The 22646-nt window shown below is 41.3% G+C and overlaps 3 protein-coding genes and 1 non-coding gene across 4 annotated transcripts; 1 reads left to right on the top strand and 3 right to left on the bottom strand.

Annotated features, from left to right (window-relative positions):
- Positions 1–6672: 6672 nt before the first annotated feature.
- LOC121746101 lies at positions 6673–8347 on the bottom strand. Its single transcript, XM_042140020.1, has 2 exons — positions 8090–8347; positions 6673–7621 (listed from the first exon to the last, which is right to left on the bottom strand). The coding sequence occupies exon 2, from the start codon at positions 7609–7611 to the stop codon at positions 6673–6675; it is 939 nt and encodes a 312-aa protein (XP_041995954.1). The 5' UTR covers positions 7612–7621; positions 8090–8347.
- A 308-nt stretch (positions 8348–8655) lies between these two features.
- On the bottom strand, positions 8656–14348 carry LOC121742918. The gene is made up of 2 exons (XM_042136050.1): positions 14214–14348; positions 8656–13280 (listed from the first exon to the last, which is right to left on the bottom strand). Exon 2 carries the CDS (start codon positions 13272–13274, stop codon positions 8826–8828), a length of 4449 nt encoding a protein of 1482 aa, XP_041991984.1. The 5' UTR covers positions 13275–13280; positions 14214–14348; the 3' UTR covers positions 8656–8825.
- On the top strand, positions 12556–12662 carry LOC121746309. The gene has a single exon (XR_006039009.1). It is a non-coding gene; the product is annotated as a small nucleolar RNA R71 (small nucleolar RNA).
- Positions 14349–17136: 2788 nt separating the features above from the next.
- Positions 17137–19876, bottom strand: LOC121746195 (probable 3-hydroxyisobutyrate dehydrogenase, mitochondrial). Its single transcript, XM_042140119.1, has 10 exons — positions 19585–19876; positions 19261–19349; positions 19045–19159; positions 18614–18755; positions 18474–18547; positions 18036–18131; positions 17759–17901; positions 17576–17660; positions 17409–17488; positions 17137–17329 (listed from the first exon to the last, which is right to left on the bottom strand). The coding sequence occupies exons 1-10, from the start codon at positions 19693–19695 to the stop codon at positions 17242–17244; spliced, it is 1023 nt and encodes a 340-aa protein (XP_041996053.1). The 5' UTR covers positions 19696–19876; the 3' UTR covers positions 17137–17241.
- Positions 19877–22646: the final 2770 nt, after the last annotated feature.

Genomic DNA, 22646 nt, shown 5'->3' with positions numbered 1-22646 from the left:
CTAGATCAGACTTTAATCCGCGCAGACCACAACACCATTGTGGTGAATTTGGGTTGGGTGGTAGATTGTTACGGGGATATTATCAAACGTGAACAATTTGGATATTCTGAAAGGCGTGAAAACACTTTCAGATCAAATCAATTTGGCAGTTCTACCAATATTTGATCGGATACAATTCAGATTTCGAAGATATTCGTACGTTGATTCTTTCAAACTCTTTGAACCCAGAAATCGATCATAAGAAGAGGCTGAAAACGAAGAGTCACGTCTCTTCGTTTCACAACTGCTTTTTAACAGTTTTTGGCGGGAATAATAAATTGCAAAATAGACCTTCAACTTTCGGAAATTACGTTTCAGGATGAATTTTCTATACAACAACTTTAATGGAAATAAAAAAATTCCAAACTGACCTGGGCTACCGCCCCTTGGACCCCGCTACTCGGGGGTGCGGCCCCCGAACCCCCGTCTAATCATAACGAATTTAAATAAGTGTACACTACGTACTTCCAACTTATTTGATGTCTCATTATGATTACGTTGATCAATCAAGTTAATCCAATTACACTAAAATATCCAACAATCCTCCTCTATTTTAGTGCAATCCTTGATTAACTAAAACAAGTCATCTCAAAATTTAAACTTTTGCATAACTGAAATATCGTAACGATTGAATTTCACCTTAGTACATTATACATTCCATACATTCGAATACCCATGGTGTCTCTAAGGATTGAACCATGGGAACTCACTTTGAATACACGAAGATAATGTACACAAAAGTTTACATACGAATATGTTCTATCTTGACACTATATTTACTAGCCTATGTCATTATCCTTCATAAACATGTCGAAGCCAAGTCCTAGCTTCTTGAAGCGGCTAATCTTCATGCTTATATAGGTAGTTCTTTTATTCTTGCACCTACATATGCAATTTTTCAAAAGAACTATTAAGAATATATACATTCAATCTCCTTAACTTGTAGGTTTGAACACATACCTTGGGATGATTCTTCAATGTGTTCCAATCTCCAAATATCAAGCCTTCCACATTGAATTCAGCATCTAGTGTCATACTAAATGAGAATTGGGTATCTTAATATAAGAGATTTGTAGTGGACTTTAATCTCATCCCTATAGCCGACTTGTGCACAAGATCTCTAATTAACCCTTTGGTCAAATGATCGGCTAAATTGTTGTGAGTTCTCACAAACTCCATAGATATCACACCATCCGTAATAAGTTCACGTATCATGCTATGTCTAACACCTAAGTGTCTTGACTTTCCATTATACACTTGACTATATGCCTTAGCCAAGGTAGCTGCGCTATCGCATCTGATAGATATAGGTGATATCGGTTTAGGCCACAAAGGAATTTCATAAATTAAATTTCTTAGCCATTCAGCCTCTTTACCAGCTGCTGCTAATGCCACAAACTCTGATTCCATTGTTGAATTTGTGATACAAGCTTGTTTCTTTGATGCCCAACATATAGCACCACCTCCAAGACGGAATACCCAACCACTTGTGGAAGAATGATCTTCCATATTGGTAATCCAACTTGCATCCGAATAACCTTTAAGAACAGAAGGAAATCCAGAATATGACAAACTATAATCCATGGTTCCTTTTAAGTATTTAAATACTCGATTCATTGCTTGCCAATGGATTAAACTTGGATTGTGAGAATATCGACTCAATTTTCCAACTGCAAAGGCTATATCGGGTCTAGTACTAATCATGGCATACATGAGTGATCCAATAGCCTTTGAATACTCAAGCTGATTCACAGCAACTCCTTTATTAGGCACGAGTTATGCACTAGGATCAAAAGGAGTCTTAACTGGAGAACAATCTTTGAAATTAAATTTTTCCAACACCTTCTCAATATAATGTGATTGAGAAATGGAAATTCCTTGTTCTCCATGTGTGATTTTAATTCCAAGAATCACATCAGTCTTCCCCATGTCTTTATCTCAAACTTAGATGACAAAAATTCATTTGTTTTATCCACTTGATCATGGTCAGTACCAAAGATCAACATGTCATCTACGTATAGGCAAATGATCACCCCTTTACCAGTAGTGTTGAATTTGCTATATACACACTTGTTTGCTTGGTTTAATACAAAACCATTAGACAACACCACGTCATCAAACTTTTGATGCCATTGCTTTGGGGCTTGCTTTAGTCCGTAAAGAGATTTAACCAATTTACATACCTTATGTTCATTACCAGGCATGACAAAGCCTTCTAGTTGTTTCATGTAAATCTTTTCATCTAATTCACCATTCAAAAAGACAGTCTTAACATCCATTTGGTGAATTATTAGATTATGTATAGCAGCAAGTGCTAACAATAATCTAATGGTGGAAATCCTTGCAACAGAAGCATAGGTGTCAAAGAAATCAATTCCTTCATTTTGTCTAAAGCCTTGGATAACCAATCTGGCTTTATATTTGACTATGCTTCTATCCACCTTCAATTTTATTTTGAAGATCCATTTACTATCCAAAGGTTCACACCCAGTGGTAAATCAGTCAGTTTCCATGTATTATTTTGGATTATAGAATCCATCTCATCTTGGATTGACTCTTTCCAAAATGCAGCATCCCTTGAAGCCATAGCTTCTTTGTAGGTCCTTGGATCATCACCAATATTAAAACAATATTGATATTGAAAATTAATTTCATTCATTGATCCTTCCACCAAGTACAATTGGAAATCATCACCAAAAGACTTGGCTTTTCTTGCTCTACTACTCCTCCTAACCTCAGGAGGTGTATTAGTCACTTTGTTAGTCACATCACAGTCACTATAACTTGCAATCATGCCTCCAAGTTTAGGTAAAGACATGAATCTATCCTCATTGCCAAAATCAGCATCTATTGACTCAATAATAGAGTGCGCGGATATATAGTCATTAGGTTCTATGACATAGAACCTATAGCAGACCGAATTTTCAGGATAGCCAAGAAATACACAATCTATACCTCTTTGACCTATGGTTTTTATCTTAGGGTCAGTTAGTCTTACCACAGCCCGACAACCCCAAACTCTGAGATAACTCAGTTTTGGTGGTTTTTTATGCCAAAATTCATAAGGGGTTATCTTTGTTCCTTTTATTAGGAACTTTGTTCAATAAGTAACAGGCTGTTAACATAGCCTCACCCCAAAATCCTTCACTTAGGCCAGAATAGCACAACATTGAATTAACCATTTCTTTCAACGTTCTATTCTTTCTTTCCGCTACACCATTTTGTTGTGGTGTTTATGGAACAGTGGTCTGATGTACTATACCAGTAGATTCGAAATATACTGGACCTCCCCTATTAGTGCGAAGAACTTTAATCTTCACACCATGATGAAACTCTACACTTTCTTTGAAGATTTTAAATTTATCAAGAGCTTCATCTTTTGAATGGCACAATGACTCGTGCTAATTTAGTATTCAAAAGCGTCACCCGCAAGTGTACGAGTTAAGTAGCACGTGGTAAGCTAAATTATCGATCCACGGAGACTAAAAGCCGGTTTGAATACTATGATGTAACTTTGAACACTATCTAGACTAATAAAAGGGGTTTTTGGTTTTCTTAACTAAGATCAAAGAACAAATAAGCTAGTAAGACAATTAACTAAGAAAAACAAACAAACAAAGATAGGTTTTCACACAAATTGGGAAAGTATAGGGAAATGGATCCGTTAGAATGGATCAAGGATTTCATCTATGGGTCATGCTCATCTATTGGGCCTCAAATGCGGTTAGGAAAGTCGGGATAATCGGTTAGACCCCCTCTCGGGTGCATCTAACACGTGGGTCAATCTCTAGTGTAGGAGTCTCGTCCATACAATTCGAGATTGACTCCAAAGCACAACGGACCCAAGCCCTCTCTCTAGCTTATGCATCTCTCGATTACATATAATGCACGGAGTTGTTGATTACACATCTATCCTAATCTTGTATTTCTCAATAACATCAATTAGGTACAAGATTTATCTAATTGGTAGCTAAGCAATTAGATATTAAAAGACCAAGGTTCAACAAAACCAACAAAAGAGATAGATACGCATTCAACCATAGATTCAATCCATACAATCCATTCAAACTTCACCAAATCCCTACTAAAAGCTTAGCTACTCATAGTCAAAGCTAACATAAAAGCAAAAACAAGGAAAACAAAGCTACACATAATAGAAATGATACTAGAACTCCCTATGGTGGAATTGATGGTGGGGGGTCTCCTTCCTCCAATCTCTTGGAAATGGGAAGCTCCTTGACTTCAAATCCTCTCAAAACCTTACTTTCTTGCTAAGATTCGTGGTGTGGGAGTTCGGGTTTGGAAATGAGTGAGAACCCTTTTATATCCGGAGTAAGAAAGAGGCAAAGTTGGCAACAGCGACAAATCGCCCGGTCGGGCGATCTGTAAGTCGGAATATGCCCGGTCGGGCGATCTGGGTAAATCGCGATGAGGCTTCAAACGCCCGGTCGGGCGTTTTGTTGGATGAACAACGCCCGGTCGGGCGAACTTTCTGTTTTCTTCGGCTTGCGCCCGACCGGGCGTTTTTTATATGAAATTCGCCCGGTCGGGCGAACATTCTGTGGTCAGCCCGTTCGCTCCGTTTTGCCCGTTTTAGACCTGTTCTTGCATCAAAACTCCGACAAACTTGTTAACTCTAAAAAATAGCTGAAAAGTGGGTGAAACATATACTTTATACCTCAAAAGATTCAACAACATGTGTTAATCACCCATCTAAACATCCTAAACTATGAGTTTGTCAACTCCCCCAAACTTAAACATTTGTTAGTCCTCGAACAAGAAGAAAGAAACAAGACATACAAACTCATGCAAGGATGTGGAGTGTCATCATTGCCTCAATAGAAATAAAATACGACAAGTATCAATGGCCTCGGATGCATGTAAAGTATTATGAAATATAGCTTCAAGTTACTATCATGTACTCAACCTTGCCAATTTGCCCTCTCAAGGAGAAAATGCAATGTGCATTTTAGAAATTTCACTCACTCTCAAAGTATATAAACTCTTGACATAACTCTCAAATCATCAAAACATGCATAGTTTACCATAGGCTTGCTCGAAATTTACACTCTCCTCTACTATGGTGTGATTAAAGATATAAGGTCCGAAAGGTCTTTTCAATAGGTTGTAATGTAGGCTCTTTGGATAGGTGAGGCAATTTTCGGCTAAAGTGACTTTAATTCCCAATATCTTGCTCAACTTCACCAACTTTCTTCCCCAATCTAGCTAGTTCTAGGCTTCCCTAGACTCTTCTCATCTACCAACATTCCATTTTTGTTCTTCACCTCTTTTTCAACCTTCACACACCCTTTCCAATAAATGCCAATTATTAACTATTTCTCACTTTCAATTTTCTTTTCTTTTCTCTCTTTTTTTTTCTATTTCTTTTCTTTCTTTTTCTCCATGCTTTGCATGGTAACATCACTATTCTTTCTTTCTTTTTCTTTTGTTTTTCTACCTCAATAAGCTTCTATTTCATTTGCTAATTCCCCCTTTCAAACTTTCATTTCCTTTTGATTTTTCAAAAATAGAACACAAGAAATCCAACCCCATGGTTTGTCAAAGGAAAGGTTATTGGCTCAAAGTGGGCTAACAAAGATTATTAACATGATAACGGGTAAAAGTAGAATTTGGCTAACAAGGATGGCCTAACGTCCTCCCTTATCTCTATGATCACTATGTAGACTCAAAGAAATCGCGAGCAAGTTCTAGAAACATACGACATGTTTGAGATAAATCACACATTTAGGAACAATATAGGCTCAATTCTCACAAGGTCATTTTGGCAAAAGACAAGGCACCATGTAATTCACTTTAGGCAATTTGAAATGAAAAATCACATGTTCTTTAGCCATATCAACAAGGTTTTCGAAAGTTTTTGCACAAAATCATCATTGGCAACTCCTCCATCATGTCTCACACTCGTTCAAATTTCAATTTTTCTCAACCCTACTATCATCCTAGCCAAGGGAGATAATTCAACACAAAAGGAAACAAGAAAAACAAACCTAAAAAGAAAAACAAAGACACAAACACAAGTGGAACAAGGAAACAAAACCACATAAGTTTACATGCCCACATATCATCATCAAATATCATCAAAAGAATAGGGGTACAGGCCGGGGTATCATCATCAAATAAAGAGGGAGAGAGGTAAAAGAGGGAATCCACTAGACACCCCCCAAACTTATTCCAAGCAAAGCTAGGATAAGTTTGAAAGAGAGTGGATCTCCCATGGACCTTCACTGCGGAGGAGGAGGCGGATGCTGCCACTGGCCACGGAATTCATCGAATCGGGCATTGATGTTGGCCCATTGTGCATTGTTGAAATCAGTGAATTGGGTCCAGTTGGTTTCGAACTGGTCCCATCGCGCTTCATTCTGGACCCAATATTCCTGCTGACGCAACTCCATCCGTGTCAACCTCTCATTGATCGAGCCGTAGTCCTCCTCTTGTCGCTCTTGTCGGCTTCGTGTCCTCTGCGTGCTTGTCCCGGCTTCATCTCCCCCTTGGTAGGTCGGTTGATCCTCACCTTCCTCCTCATTTTCTTCTTCATTCTGCTCGTCCCCCATCTCGATCTCGGGAAAGCCCATGTGGGGCGCTTCATCAACACTCGAGCTCGGGCTCACATCCCTAAATTGCAAGTTCCGCGGATTCACCGCCGTGACTTGTTCGTGGACCGCAGCCTTCATCTTCCAGTTTTCCTTGTGGAAAGGACCGTTCACATAGGTGTTGACGGTGTCCGGGAGGGGGGTAATGATCTGCTGCCCTCTGTATCAAATATATCTGCCCTCGTTGGTCCACTCCGACCAGCCTTGTTCTTCTCAGAAAGCCGAAGTCCATCAAGTTGTCACCAATGTCGGCGACCAAGCCCCTCGTCGACACTCCCAGATGGAGTGCAATAGCTGACACAACCGCACCGACACAGAGTGTGCCGGTTTTCTTCTTCGAAGCCCTCTCAAGATGTTTGATCATGAAGTGGCCCAAATTCAAGGGAGCCTCCTTGTGCAAAATAGTCCATAACAGGAAGAGCTCGTCTCTCTGCACACTCCCATGCTCATGACGAGCGAAGGGGTAACATACACACGCCTTCTGGAGTAAGCGCAAGGCTGGGTTCCTAATGAGAGAACCCTTTGCCCTGTTGGCGGCGAAGTTGTCATCAACGGTAGTGATGGCCTTCCAGAAGTCATTCGCATTGTGACTGAAGTTAAACGGCTCTCTATACACCTCCCCTGAAAATCCAAAGATCTCCTTGAATTGTGCCATCGTCACTGTGTACTCAGCATTTCTCATACGAAACTTGATGGCAACTATCTCCCTCCTGTTCATGATTACCTCAAGGGTAGACAAGAACTCCAGTGTAAGCCTCTGATAGGAGGGGTTCCTCTGTGCCATGAAGAGCCCATTTAGTTGCCCCTCTTCACATAGCTCATTGAAGCACTGCTCAATGCCCAACCGTCGGATTGTGATAGGGCATGGATATCTAGCTACCCGGTAGGGTAGTTGTGAGAGTTCGGCCCATTTCTTCTTCTCTTCGGCATTCAAATTAACTCCAGAGTGGTTGGGCGCCATCGTTCACTACCTAAAAATTGAGAGTATTAGATCAATTCGACAAGAAACCACAAAGATGCATTAATGTAGACACTCTCCCCCAAACATACTCTATACTAAAAGAACTTCTCATTCATACATTTATCGAGACTAGAATCAACCCCCCATTGTGTCACACAATGTCTCTTCCACAACAATAAACCTCAATGATGCTTAACTCAAACATTCCACCAACATGCATCACTTATCTAACATTGCATCTATGTAGACATCAACAAATCAAAGCATGCTAGTTCCCCACACTCAATAACCACAAACCCATGAAGGAAATTGCACAATTCATGCTCAAAGCAACCATTCAAACCAAATTCATCCTCTAACTAGCAATTAGTCAAGAAATCTCCAAACAAACGAAAGACATGCTAGTTTCCAACCCTCGATTCACCAATAATCATCTAAACACCGACATAAGTAAGAGAAGAATGAAAAAAAATCATACCTTTCGGGCTTAGAGTGATAGAAAACGGATTTCTCTCCTTTTTGCTTGTTCTTGAGTAAATCAACCGATTAATCGGTTCAACCCTTGAATTAGATGGATTGGGAGGATGGTATGTGTGTGAAATCAGTGTAAGTGGAAGATTTGAAGGTGGAGGGGCGAGAGAGAGTAGAGAGGAACGAGAGAGAAATGGGGGTAGGGTTTTGAAAGTGTAAAAACTGACCTGGTTTGCGTCTTTAAATCGCGCAAAGAAATCGCCCGGTCGGGCGATTTGCACTTTGAAAATCGCCCGGTCGGGCGAACTTTCTGGACAATCCCGATTTCATCAAACGCCCGGTCGGGCGATTCGTATTTTGTACATCGCCCGGTCGGGCAATCTTGATTTCTGGAAACGCCCGGTCGGGCGATTTGCACTTTGCAAAACGCCCGGTCGGGCAAACTTTCTGGACAATCTCGATTTCTGTAAACGCCCGGTCGGGCGATTTGCACTTTGCAAAACGCCCGGTCGGGCGAACTTTCTGGATTCCAAGTCCATTTCGCCATTTCTCCAGTTTTTTGTCCGTTTTTCACCCATCAAAGCCTATCTCCTGTTCCACTTAAAACACACAAAACACACCAAAAACAAGAACAAAATAAAAACACACCAAAAACACAAAAGCTATAAATTTTACCTACTAGGGGTTGCCTCCCCCATAGCGCAATTGTTTAACGTCATTTGCCCGACGCTTTGCAAGCTCCACTACTCAATCAAGGCAACCACAAAGGCCTCGTCTTGTTGCTCCTTGGTAAAGAACCTCTTGAGATTTTGACCATTTGCCTTGAACGTGCTTCCATCGGGTCCTTTGAGCTCCATTGTGCCATTGCTCATGACCTCCTTGATAGTGAAGGGTCCCGACCACTTAGATTTTAGCTTGCCCGGAAAGAGTCTCAACTTGTGGTTGAAAAGCAACACGGCATCCCCCTTGTGGAATTCACGCCTCTCAATCATCTTGTCGTGATACGTCTTCATCCTCTCCTTGTAGATTGAGGAATTAGCATAAGCTTCATTCCTAAATTCATCAAGTAAATTGAGGTGAAGCTTCCTTTCCTTGCCGGCCTTGGTGAAGTCCATGTTCATTTGCCTCACCGCCCAATATGATGAGTGCTTCAATTCAACCGGGAGATGGCATGATTTCCCAAAGACCAATTGATAAGGTGACATCCCGATTGGCGTCTTGTAAGCCGTCCTATACGCCCATAGAGCATCGTCAAGCTTGAGAGCCCAATCTCTACGGTTAGCATTGACACTCTTTTGCAATATTTGTTTGATCTCTCTATTGGCCAACTCGGTTTGACCATTAGCTTGTGGATGATAAGGAGTTGTCACCCGATGCTTCACTCCATGCCTTGCTAAGACCGCCTCTAGCCACCTATTGCGAAAATGAGACCCTCCATCACTTATGATAGCCCGAGGTGCGCCGAATCGTGTGAATATGTTCTTTTGAACGAATTTAATCACCACCTTTGAATCATTAGTTTGGGTAGGAATGGCTTCCACCCACCTTGATACATAGTCAACGGCTAGTAGAATGTATTGGAACCCACTAGATGGAGGAAAGGGCCCCATGAAGTCAATGCCCCACACATCAAACAACTCGACTTCAACAATTGTCGTCAATGGCATCTCCTTCTTCTTAGAAACACCCCCCATTCTCTGGCACTCGTTGCATCTTCTCACGTAGTCCTGGCAGTCTTTGGTGATGGTTGGCCAAAATAGACCACTTTGGAGCACTTTCATAGCAGTCCGGTTAGCTCCAAAATGCCCCCCACTAGGTGCGGTGTGGCAATGCATAATAACGGACTCCCACTCCTCTTGAGGGACACATCTTCTAATCACCATGTCGGCACATCTTCTAAAAAGACAAGGCTCGTCCCAAAAATAGAACTTCACGTCGTGGAAGAACTTCTTCTTTTGATAGTCCTCAAGTCCTTCGGGAATCACCTTAGCAACAAGATAGTTCACAATATTGGCATACCATGCCACTTGACCCTTGGCCACATAAAACAAATGCTCATCCGGGAATTCTTCATTGATGACCAACTTCAATTTTTCCTCTTCACTAGCATGCTCCAATCTTGAGAGATGATCCGCCACCACATTCTCACACCCTTTTCTATCTCGGATCTCCAAATCAAATTCTTGAAGGAGCAAGATCCACCTTATAAGCCTTGGTTTTGCATCTTGCTTAACAAATAGATGGCGGATGGCGGCATGGTCAGTAAAGACAATAGTTTTGGCCCCAATAAGGTAAGGGCGGAACTTGTCAAAAGAGTAGACCACCGCAAGCATTTCCTTCTCGGTAGTGGTGTAGTTAGCTTGAGCCGAATCCAATGTCCTACTAGCATAATATATCACCCGGAATATCTTGTCTCTCTTTTGTCCCAAAGCCGAGCCTACCGCCACATCACTTGCATCACACATGATCTCGAAAGGTTGAGACCAATCGGGGGAGATCAAGATTGGGGCACTCACCAACGCCGCCTTGAGCTTCTCAAATGCCGGAAAAGTGTCATTCCCTCCAAGAAAGGCATATCGCAAGTGTAGTGGAAGTGGCTTCAACTCAAGCTTCTTGTTTTCCCCATCTTTATTGCTATCTTCACTTCCACTCCTAAGAGGTAGAAATTGTGGACGAAGTGATCTAGGGATTTCTTTAGCCGAGTCCAAAGCACCTACAAATTCCAACAACTCGGGGTTAGCATCCAAAACATCAAAAGAATGAGAAGAATACATGGAATGAGAAATGCATCTCTCTAATTGATCATCCAAGTAAGAGGTCGGTGCCACTCCTCCAACACACTCATCCATCACGGTCACAACATTGCAATGTTGTAGGCTTCCTCCCGGTTCCGCATCATGCCTCTTTAAGGCCTCATATATCGAAAATGTCACGCTCTCATCATTGAGGCGAAGTGTAAGTTCCCCTTTTGAAACATCGATCATGGCCTTCCCGGTGGCAAGGAACGGTCTTCCCAAAATAAGAGGTACAATTCTATCCTCTTCCATGTCCAACACCACGAAGTCAACGGGGAATATGAACTCATTCACCCTCACCAATATATCTTCTGCTATGCCCGAGGGATATGCCACCGATCTATCCGCCATTTGCAAAGTAATGCTAGTCGATCTCAATTTACCAATATTCAACTTGTTGAAGAAGGACAATGGCATAAGATTAATGCTAGCCCCTAGATCGCACAAGGCATTCCCCACAAAGCAATTTCCAATAGTGCACTCAATAGTGAAGCTTCCCGGATCTTGCATTTTGGCCGGCAACTTCCTTTGAATAATTGCACTGCAACTCTCCGTCAAGTTGACCGTCTCATAGTGCCCCCATTTCCTTTTTTGTGATACCACATCCTTGAGGAACTTTGCATAACTTGGCATTTGTTGAAGTGCTTCAACAAGAGGGATGTTAATTTGAACTTTCCTAAAGATATCCAAAAATCTTGAAAATTGTTCATCCTTCTTTTTCTTTTGCATCATTTGAGGGAAAGGAAGTTTAACTTCCGTGGGCTTAGGAGGAACTATTGTCTCGGCTTGATCTTTTGGTGGGCTCTTCGTTGATGCCTCCACTTCTATTGTCTCTTCTTCTTCGGGTTGCACAATAGCTTCCTTTTCGGGCATAGGGGGGCTCTTATAGCTTGTTCCACTCCTCAAATTGATAGCCTTGCAATCCTTTGGGTTAGGAATGGTGTTGCTTGGGAATTGCCCCGGTTGATGAAGTTGGCCCACGGCTTGGGCAATTTGACTCATTTGATGCTCCAAAGCCCCCATTCTCGTGGTGACCTCCACTACCGCCGTCTCAACCTTATCAATTCTCTTAGTAGATTGTGTCATGATTCCATCGGTCTTCTCCATTAGAGCTTTTAGAAGCTCATGGGTGACATCATCACTTGAAGGTTTAGAATTGGTGGGCACATTAGCGGCCCCACTTGTCGACCCACTAGGTGTAGGGAAACGAGGTGGTGGAGGTGGTTGGATAGCATTGTTTGGATTGCCATAAGAAAGGTTTGGATGTGCATTGAAGGGTGAGCGATAGCCTTGGTAATTACCACCCCCATTGTTAGGGCGATAGTTGTAGAAGTTCCTTTGATTCCCTCCTTGATGCACATAATTGACATCTTCCACGGTATGTAAAGGCTCTCCCATAGGTGCCACTCCCAAACTAAGGCCATCCACCTTTTGATTCAACAACATCATTTGTTGGTTGAGAAGATTGAATGCATCCGAATCCACAACCGAAGCCACCGGCATTGAACTATCTCGGCCCGAGCTCCAACCCTTGCTAGTATAGGCAAGCCTTTGAAGCATCTTCTTGCACTCCTCGACCCCCTTGTCCAAGAATGAACCCCCCGAACCAAAGTCTAATTGACTCTTGATAAACTCCGAGCATCCATTGTAGAAGAGGCTCACTTGATGGCCCGGAGATAACCCATGGTTGGGGCATTTCTTTAGCAAGGCGTTGAATCTCTCCCAAGCCTCGAACATAGACTCTTGGCCCTTCATTTTAAAGTGGGAGATCTCTGCTTGGAGGTTGAGAGTGGAGCTTAGAGGGAAGAATCGATCCAAAAACTTTTGGGCTAAGTCGTCCCAACTTGTAACCGAGCCCGGCTCAAGGTTATCAAACCAATCTCTAGCATATCCCGACAATGAGAATGGAAATAGCCTAAGTTTGATTGTATCGTCGGGAACCCCATTAAGCTTAGTTGTATTGGCAATCTCTAAGAATTTAGATAAGTGCCTATTAGGATCCTCCGTGGGCCTTCCCGAGAAAACACGTTGCTCCACAAATTGAATCAATCCTGTCTTCAACTCAAAATTGTTGGCATTCACCCTTGTATCATAGGGTGGATGTGGGATATTGACGTTCCCAAATGCGTCTCTAACCGGAGCCTCTCGCCTCCTTTCCTCCTCTCTTTCCCTTCTCATCTCCGCCATTTCTTGTTGTAGTTGGAGAATGATTTGGTCTTGATTTAATAGAGGTGGAGGTGGAGGGAGAATTCCCTCATTGTTCCCATGTGGATTTTCCATTGGCTCAACTTGATGTTGAGCTCTTGCTCTTCTCCTTCGTCCTCCTCTTCTTCTATTGGCGGCTTCTATCTCTAAATTAATCGGCTCAAGGGGTAAACGACTTGAGCGCGTGAGCATAAAAACCTACACAACACAAGAGAGGAAACAAAGTCAAAATAGAGCTAAACTAGAAAACTAAACTAAATAATTAAAGCAAGTAAAATGTCTAAACTAGTATTCTCTATCTTTTCACAATATCAAACACAAAAGCAAATTTAGTCCCCGGCAACGGCGCCAAAAACTTGACTCGTGCTAATTTAGTATTCAAAAGCGTCACCCGCAAGTGTACGAGTTAAGTAGCACGTGGTAAGCTAAATTATCGATCCACGGAGACTAAAAGCCGGTTTGAATACTATGATGTAACTTTGAACACTATCTAGACTAATAAAAGGGGTTTTTGGTTTTCTTAACTAAGATCAAAGAACAAATAAGCTAGTAAGACAATTAACTAAGAAAAACAAACAAACAAAGATAGGTTTTCACACAAATTGGGAAAGTATAGGGAAATGGATCCGTTAGAATGGATCAAGGATTTCATCTATGGGTCATGCTCATCTATTGGGCCTCAAATGCGGTTAGGAAAGTCGGGATAATCGGTTAGACCCCCTCTCGGGTGCATCTAACACGTGGGTCAATCTCTAGTGTAGGAGTCTCGTCCATACAATTCGAGATTGACTCCAAAGCACAACGGACCCAAGCCCTCTCTCTAGCTTATGCATCTCTCGATTACATATAATGCACGGAGTTGTTGATTACACATCTATCCTAATCTTGTATTTCTCAATAACATCAATTAGGTACAAGATTTATCTAATTGGTAGCTAAGCAATTAGATATTAAAAGACCAAGGTTCAACAAAACCAACAAAAGAGATAGATACGCATTCAACCATAGATTCAATCCATACAATCCATTCAAACTTCACCAAATCCCTACTAAAAGCTTAGCTACTCATAGTCAAAGCTAACATAAAAGCAAAAACAAGGAAAACAAAGCTACACATAATAGAAATGATACTAGAACTCCCTATGGTGGAATTGATGGTGGGGGGTCTCCTTCCTCCAATCTCTTGGAAATGGGAAGCTCCTTGACTTCAAATCCTCTCAAAACCTTACTTTCTTGCTAAGATTCGTGGTGTGGGAGTTCGGGTTTGGAAATGAGTGAGAACCCTTTTATATCCGGAGTAAGAAAGAGGCAAAGTTGCAACAGCGACAAATCGCCCGGTCGGGCGATCTGTAAGTCGGAATATGCCCGGTCGGGCGATCTGGGTAAATCGCGATGAGGCTTCAAACGCCCGGTCGGGCGTTTTGTTGGATGAACAACGCCCGGTCGGGCGAACTTTCTGTTTTCTTCGGCTTGCGCCCGACCGGGCGTTTTTTATATGAAATTCGCCCGGTCGGGCGAACATTCTGTGGTCAGCCCGTTCGCTCCGTTTTGCCCGTTTTAGACCTGTTCTTGCATCAAAACTCCGACAAACTTGTTAACTCTAAAAAATAGCTGAAAAGTGGGTGAAACATATACTTTATACCTCAAAAGATTCAACAACATGTGTTAATCACCCATCTAAACATCCTAAACTATGAGTTTGTCACACAAATACACATTGCAATATCTAGTAGCATCATCAATAAAAGTAACTACATACTTTTTATTTCCAAGTGATGGAGTAGAATGAAAGTCACACAAATCGTTGTGTATAAGTTCTAATACCTTGGTATCTTTACTGATATGTTTATTGAAAGGTTGACGAGTAATCTTAGTTAACATGCAAGTTTTACACCTTTCATTATTCAACTCAAAAGCAGGTATTAAACTCATTTTCGACATGTCTTTCAATCTCTTGTAATGTACATGTCCTAATCTAGCATGCCACAATTCTGATTTACTAACATGATTACTAGAGCTAGTAGAAGTCATGCAAACAGAATTATTAACAAAAGAAACATCTAGATTCAACCTAAACATGCCTCAAAGATAACCAAAGCCAATAAAAGTACCATGTCTTGACAGAATATATTTATCGCTTTCTAAAACTTGTTTGTAACCACAATTGTTTAATACAATACCAGACACCAAGTTTTTACGAATACCAGGTACATATACAACATTCTTTAACACTAAAGAGTTTCCGGAAGTAAACACTAGGCTAACAGTTCCTAATCCTTTGATTGGTTCAGTTGCAACATTGCCCATCTTCAACGAAGATCCATCTTCAATTGGTTTGAAATCTTTGAACCATTGACGATCCTTGCACACATGACACGTTGCACCCGAATCAACCCACCACGAGAGATCATCATCCTGCACATAAAGTGCTTTAGAAATTATTGATGCATAATAATTTTCAACCGAATGATTATTAGGTACAGAAAACGAACCTTATTATTTTCCCGGATCCTTGAATCCATTTGTACTAGCCACGTTTTTTCCTTTACTTCCACCGTTTCCAGACTTGCAGTCCCTTTTGAAGTGCCCAGATTTACCGCACTTCCAACACATCAATTTAGGCTTCTTATCCCCAGCCTTACTGTAGTTTCCATGAAACTTTCGTTTTCCTTGAAACGATCTTTTCTCTTTCCCAGCCTTGGAGGATTCACCCTCTTCCACCATGTTCACAAAATAACCAACCATTGTTTTCCCATTACCGACAGAGCCCTTTTCCATATCACGTATGGACTGTTCGATTTGGTAGTCACTTCCAAGTTCGACTAGATTCAACTCCTCCTTCTTATGTTTCATATTGTTTTTAAAATCTTTCCAGGAGGGTGGCAGTTTATCGATAATGCTAGAAACAGAAATGGATTCATCCATTTTCATATCATATTGGGAAAATTGTCCCAATATCCTCAACAATTCGTTATATTGTTCCATGATAGGCCTCGAATTAACCATTTTATAGTTAATAAAATTACCAGAAGAAATTTCTTGCTAGAGGCATCTTCTGCCATATATTTGGCTTCGAGGGAATCCCACAACTCTTTAGCAGACTCTACGTTTTGATATACATCAAATAGGGAATCAGACATACCGTTTAAAATGTGACCATGACATATGTAGTCGTCGTTCTCCCACTTCATTCGCCTCCTCGTCTGTTCCAGAGTTTCATTATCAACAGCCTCGGGCATGGGAGTACTCAGAACATACACGACCTTCAAACCAGTTAACATGAAATGCATCTACTTCTGCCGGCGTATGAAATCCTGGCCAGCAAACTTATCCAACTTCACAAAACCTTTCGTTGCTTCCTTCGTCGTTTCCTTATTCGACATTTTCAGAAAAATTGATTTGATCTTTGTTATGGAGATATTATCAAACGTGAACAATTTGGATATCCTGAAAGGCGTGAAAACACTTTCGGATCAAATCAGTTTGGCGGTTCTACCAATATTTAATCGAATACAATTCAGGTTTCGAAGATATTCGTACGTTGATTCTTTCAAACTCTTTGAACCCAAAAATCGATCATAAGAAGAGGCTGAAAACGAAGAGTCGCGTCTCTTCATTTCACAACTGTTTTTAACAGTTTTTTGGCGGGAATAATAAATTTCAAAATAGTCCTTCAACTTTCGAAAATTACGTTTCCGGATGAATTTTCTGTACAACAACTTTAATGGAAATAAAAAATTTCCAAGCTGACCTAGGCTACCGCCCCTTGAACCCCGCCAGGGGCTATTGCCCCTTGGACCCCGCTACTCGGGGGCGCTACCCCCGAACCCCCGTCTAATCATATCGAATTCAAATAAGTGTACACTCCGTACTTTCAACTTATTTGATGTCTCATTATGATCACGTTGATCAATCAAGTTAATCCAATTACACTAAAATATCCAACATAGATTCGATTGGTTAACTCTGAATTAGGCTTCCGACACCACCTCGCCTTGGAAAGGCATCCTCCACAGCCACCGGCAAACCTTCTAAAACCCAACTAATGGAAAAATTGTCATTTAAATCATAACTTTTGATTAAGTTCTGATCAATCTCATAACACTTAATAAAGTAGATAAAACGAACTGTGTACATTGATTCCCGTTCTTGCTCTACATTACACCTCGTCCTTGCCATGGAAATAATGGCGAAATACGCAAGAGAAGTCCTTTGTTTCGAAACCTCGGTCACAAAGTTCTGTGAATCTGCACGGTAAATTGAGGGTTAAAAGGCAATAAAATCAGTAAATGGCTATTCACAATCATGTAGTGGCTGTGAACTAACATCTTTTGTGCTGAAGATGTCATCGGACTTCTTGCACCGACTTCGTTGGCTGATATTGCCGCAAGGTTCAGGTCCTTAGCCTACATCGAAAGCGACCGATAACACTTCTGCAGCCGATTGTTTTCTAAAACGGAAATCTAACAGATGTTTTCTCAGAAAACACATACCATCAGTTTCGTAGCAAACCCTCCATCGTAATTCCTAGATGCCGGCACCCCTTCCATCACTCCTGGCACCGGATTGTAAGTGTCACTGCCAAAAAACAGAGAACATTAGCCCCAGTTTTTTCGACAGCTTTATGTTTTAGTTTCTGGTGAACTTGATTCATCAGGTAACAAGTAGTGCATTACCTACTCCAACATCGGGCACTCGAAGAGTTAAATATCTCAGTCAAAGTAGCTGCTCCGATGCCCAGTGACTGTCCGAGCGAAAAAGCTTCTGAAACCCCGAGCATGCTCACAGCCATCGCCAAATTATTGCAAATCTTTGCTGCCTAGATAGAAAGAAAGAAAGTTATTCAAAGGCTACCCGTTAACCTATCATATTGTCTCACGACACATTTTAGCACGTCATTTTTCAAGAAAACATTAAGGGATGATTTAGACAAGAGCCAACGCAAGAACACACCGAACCAGTTCCTGGACCTCCGCAGTATATGACGTTTTTCCCCATCGAGAGAAACAAAGGTCTCGCAGACCTATAAGCTTCCTCAGAACCACCAACCTAGTCGAAAGAAAGATCAGATGGACTCTAAGATTTAAGTATGCGATAATGAAATAGTGGAAGCGTTGGAAAAATCCCTTGTGCACCTTATGTAGAGAATCATTGTATGCAACAAATAAGTTGAATAATTTATCTCAATTAACAAAAGTCAAGCAAACGTTTATCAAAAATCCACATAGAAACGTAACTGGTCACTACCATGGATGTATCATTATAGATTTGAGACGGACGATAAGTGTCTATACAACTAGTCATGTGATTATTCCAACTATATCAATTTGTCTAAGGAATGTTCATTCGTAGATCCATTATTTATACAACTAGAATTGCGATAGCACATACCATGAACGTAAGAGTTCCGTTTTCAGCTGATATGATACCTCCAGACACAGGGGCATCCAACATAGCAGAACCACCTTAAAACAAACAGTCAGTGCAAAGGAAGAAAACTAGCTTTCGAAAGGGAGGATTAAGGATTATACCATTTAAAATAGTAGCAGCAACGGCTGCAGAAACCTTTCTGGATGTTTGAGGATCGATTGTTGAGGAATCTATGAATAACCGCGACCTAACCTGATCCCCGTGATTAAGGATACCTTCCGGTCCCATATAAACATCCATCACCTACATACGAAGCCAAAACACGTTCTAAGACAATTACTCCATCCGTTCGCCAATACATGTCTCATTTTTGTCACTTTGGTCCGTCCGCCATTACTTGGCTCGTTTCACTTCTACTATATATGATAAGTATATTCAACATTCAGTAACTCACTTCACTCACATTTAATTCAAAACTAATATTGTACATAAAAGTAGGACTAACATTTCACTAGCTTATTGCAGTCACATTTCTTAAAACCCGAGTAATTACTAATATTGCAAATCATGGTGAGGTACTTTTAAAACTTACATGGGCAGAAGATGGCAGCATTGTGATTACAGTATCACTCTCCTCAGCAACTCCAAGAGGTGAATTCTTTGTAAGAAACCCTTTGTCCGAGAATGCTTTCATCACATCATGGTTACTGTCACAAAAAAAATTGTAAAAATTCAAGAAAAGGGTTTAGAACTTTAGATAACAACAAGATATGTTGAGCAAAACACATTGATATAGATATAGCATTACATATCATGAACGACAACACTGTATCCAGCTTTAAACAAGTTATCAGCCATCCTTGATCCCATGTTTCCAAGTCCTATGAATCCAACTCTCTGTAATAATATATAAATACAACCAAGATTACACCAATCACATCAATAAAAGTGAAAACTTGCTTCAATTTCTTGAAAACTCATCAAAATTCCAAAATCAGACTTCACACAGAAACGATACAGCCAAGAAAAAGAGGGGTAAACGCAGAGAGATGAACACAGCAAATCCCAGAAACAGAAAAGCTTCAATTAGGCTTGAACGGAAACTAAACAAAACAAAAATAGAAAACTTTACTTCAAATTGGGAGGGAACAGATGATGAGCAGAAGTTGCGAGTGTGAGAAAACAGTTGATGGATGCCCCTGGTAGGAGACAACAGCAACCTCAATGTACAAGCAGCCATCATTACCAGAGTTATGCGTGTGTCTAGAGAGAGAGAGCTAAGTGCTACCGTGTTTTCCAGTATGGACAAGCACCAGCCTTCTTAATTATGCTGTGTGCTTTATGGCCATTTTCAGAGTAAAATTAATTCGCAGCAGTATTAATCTTTGATAAGAGCGAATCTAGTTAGGATTGGTGCTGATCTAGCAATTGTACAAAATGGTACCGCTGGACTTTGTTGCGTGTTTGGTATTCTTACTTGAGTAGAATCATATGTAAGTATTGTGTGAACATAAAATTTACTATTATTATGAAATACTCCTAGTATTAATTTTACAAAATATAAACTGTATAAATTAAAATTCAATTTATTACTACTATTATTTATTTATTTATTTCAATCCCGTCAGTTTTTATTTTACTCCCTTCATCCCAAGTCTCAAGACAAAACTTTTAGACATTGAGAGCATCCACATCCGTGCTCTTGCCAACGAGCACAGATGTGGGTCCGGTCCCACTTTTACTCCTTGCTCTTAGGCAAGAGCACAACACTCACATCCGTGCTCTTCCGCAAGGACAAGCTCAAGGGTCTCACCATTCTATTATTCAATTTAAATAAAAACATTTCCACAAAATTAAAATGCATTAAAAATACATAATTAAAATACTATAAATTAAAAATTACATAATTAAAATCCTAAAAATTAAAAATTACATAATTAAACACCTAAAAAAAATTACCCCCGTGGATGACTATTCATCCGGCTCTACCCCCAATGTTCTTTGGAGACCCCGTATCATCCCCACATGCGATCGAAGTTGCTTAGAGGTCATATTTGACCTATCGGCCAAATTGAGTTGGGTCAAAATCCCCCACAACGAGTTGGTGGGGGGTTGAGGTGGCACATAGGGAGCGGATTCGGGAGTGGGAGCGGGGGCGGATGGAGTCGCGGCGCGACGGCGGTTGGCCGCCGCCTTCTTCCTTCCTTGCGGCCGGCGTTGGGAACCGCTCGGGTCGGCATCGGAGCTACCGAAGTTAGCTTCGGCAAGTTGGCTAGCCACATCTTCGGAGCCGACGTCGGATAGGGATACCGACTTCGACCATTTGGAGGAGGAGCTAGAGGAGGATGTTACGCCTCCCCTATACTTCGGATGCGACCGCGTCTCCTGCCAAATGTTGAGGTACTTAAACGGCTTGTAGTTCATAGATTGGTAGGTCGCCTAGGTGGAATTGATGATGTCAAGCTCGCTCCGGCCGCTCCCCGCTGACCGCTCTTCCTGGAGGTAATACCCCTGGAACTTTTGGATTTCTTCGTTGGCTCTGTATATGGCGTTGCACACCATACTCTCGTTGTGCTCGATTGTTCTAGCCGGCCGGTTTTGATTGTACCGGCGACAGATGCGCCACCAATAATGGTCACCGGATTGGTTCGTGCCAACCTCCGGATCTTCGCCCTACTCCTCATACCTCCAATCTGAAATAAGTTATCAACAAATAAGTTTTATTATGTAGTTGGAAAACCCAAAAGTTGTACAAACACCACCATACAAATCAATATTACCATCGCCCTACTCCTCATACCTCTAATTTGAAATAAAAACCAGTTTATTGTGTTTGAAATCAAGAATTATTAGCTAATGTCATTGAGATTCGGAATAAGGGCCAAATGCACCAGATTTGAGCAAGATGATTGCTAAAATCAAATCAAATAGTATAGATACAGAAGCATATCAAATACAATCAAGAAACACAAAACACATTTGTGCACAATCATATATAAAAGCACACCCTGTGGGAAGATTGTCAGCGTAACTTATGAGCATCTTAGCTAACTACCGCCCTCCGAATCTAGACCAGCGTGCATCTCCACCGTCATAGCATCAGCAACCTGGCGGAGCTTGGCGGTGGAAGTTCCGCAACTCCCTCAGAATGGCCTCCGACTTAGCCCACTTGTGGGAGCTCCATATCTGCCCTCTTGTCCCGTACAAAAAACACAGGCTCCACAGCACTGCCAACCCCACCACAGCAGGCGGGTTGCTTCCTCTGTTGTCGCCGACGAGTTCTTCACTATTTATCATGACCAATCTGCTCCATAATATTTTTTCCAACCGTTACCTACAATCAATTCACGATTAATATCAGCAAATAAAACCATTGATTGACAGTTATACCAATTTAAACCAAATTAATACCCCATTAATACCAATTATACCAAAATTAACCCCTTCTACACTACACCACGGTCTATACTCAACATATTCTCGCAATCTATAGAGAATTTTATCCCAAATTTCACATTTCACAATTAAAAAAATGTATAGAATAAGAAAAGGAGATAGTGCAGAGGAAGGAGCACGACACATCCTATATCAGTCTGAATCATGTTCAAGGTATATTACATTCCAAATTTATCTCCTTATATCTCCAGTCTCTTACAATTAAGCTCATATGATTTACCTCCACTTTTTTTCAACGGAGGTAAAAGTTCTCTACTTTCAAATTCTAAGCATGAGCATGTTAAAATATGTAACTCATGGGAAACTCCACACAACTAACAATACCATCTAAATCTTCCAAACTAAAGTTTCAAATCAATAACCAAATGTTTGAAATTTCAAAAGTCGAACTTTAAGCAAGATTTTAAAATAAAATGCTTAGCTTTTGTGGGTGGGACTGTCGGCGAGCAGTCGCACGACGACCCAGACAACGACGCTGACAGCAGCAAGCCACGGTGACCCATGCAACGACGGTGCGGCACCGGAGTCCGCGAGGCAGCGGCAGAGCACCATCAATGGAGGCGGTCAGGCGCTGCGTGCAGCCTCTGGACGAAGAAAGTAAGGAGAGCGGAGGAGGCGAGGTCTCGAGGCAGACGAACTGCTGCGGCGGATAATTTTTGAGGGTGCGGGAGAGAGGTTTGGTTTTAATAAGCGTTCATTTTCATATATAATTCTACCAAACTTTTCTGGTAAGCCAAC

The sequence above is a fragment of the Salvia splendens genome, chromosome 8, assembly GCF_004379255.2.
Source record: "Salvia splendens isolate huo1 chromosome 8, SspV2, whole genome shotgun sequence".
NCBI classification, from domain to species: Eukaryota; Viridiplantae; Streptophyta; class Magnoliopsida; order Lamiales; family Lamiaceae; genus Salvia; species Salvia splendens.
This window is presented reverse-complemented; position numbering and strand designations above follow the sequence as displayed.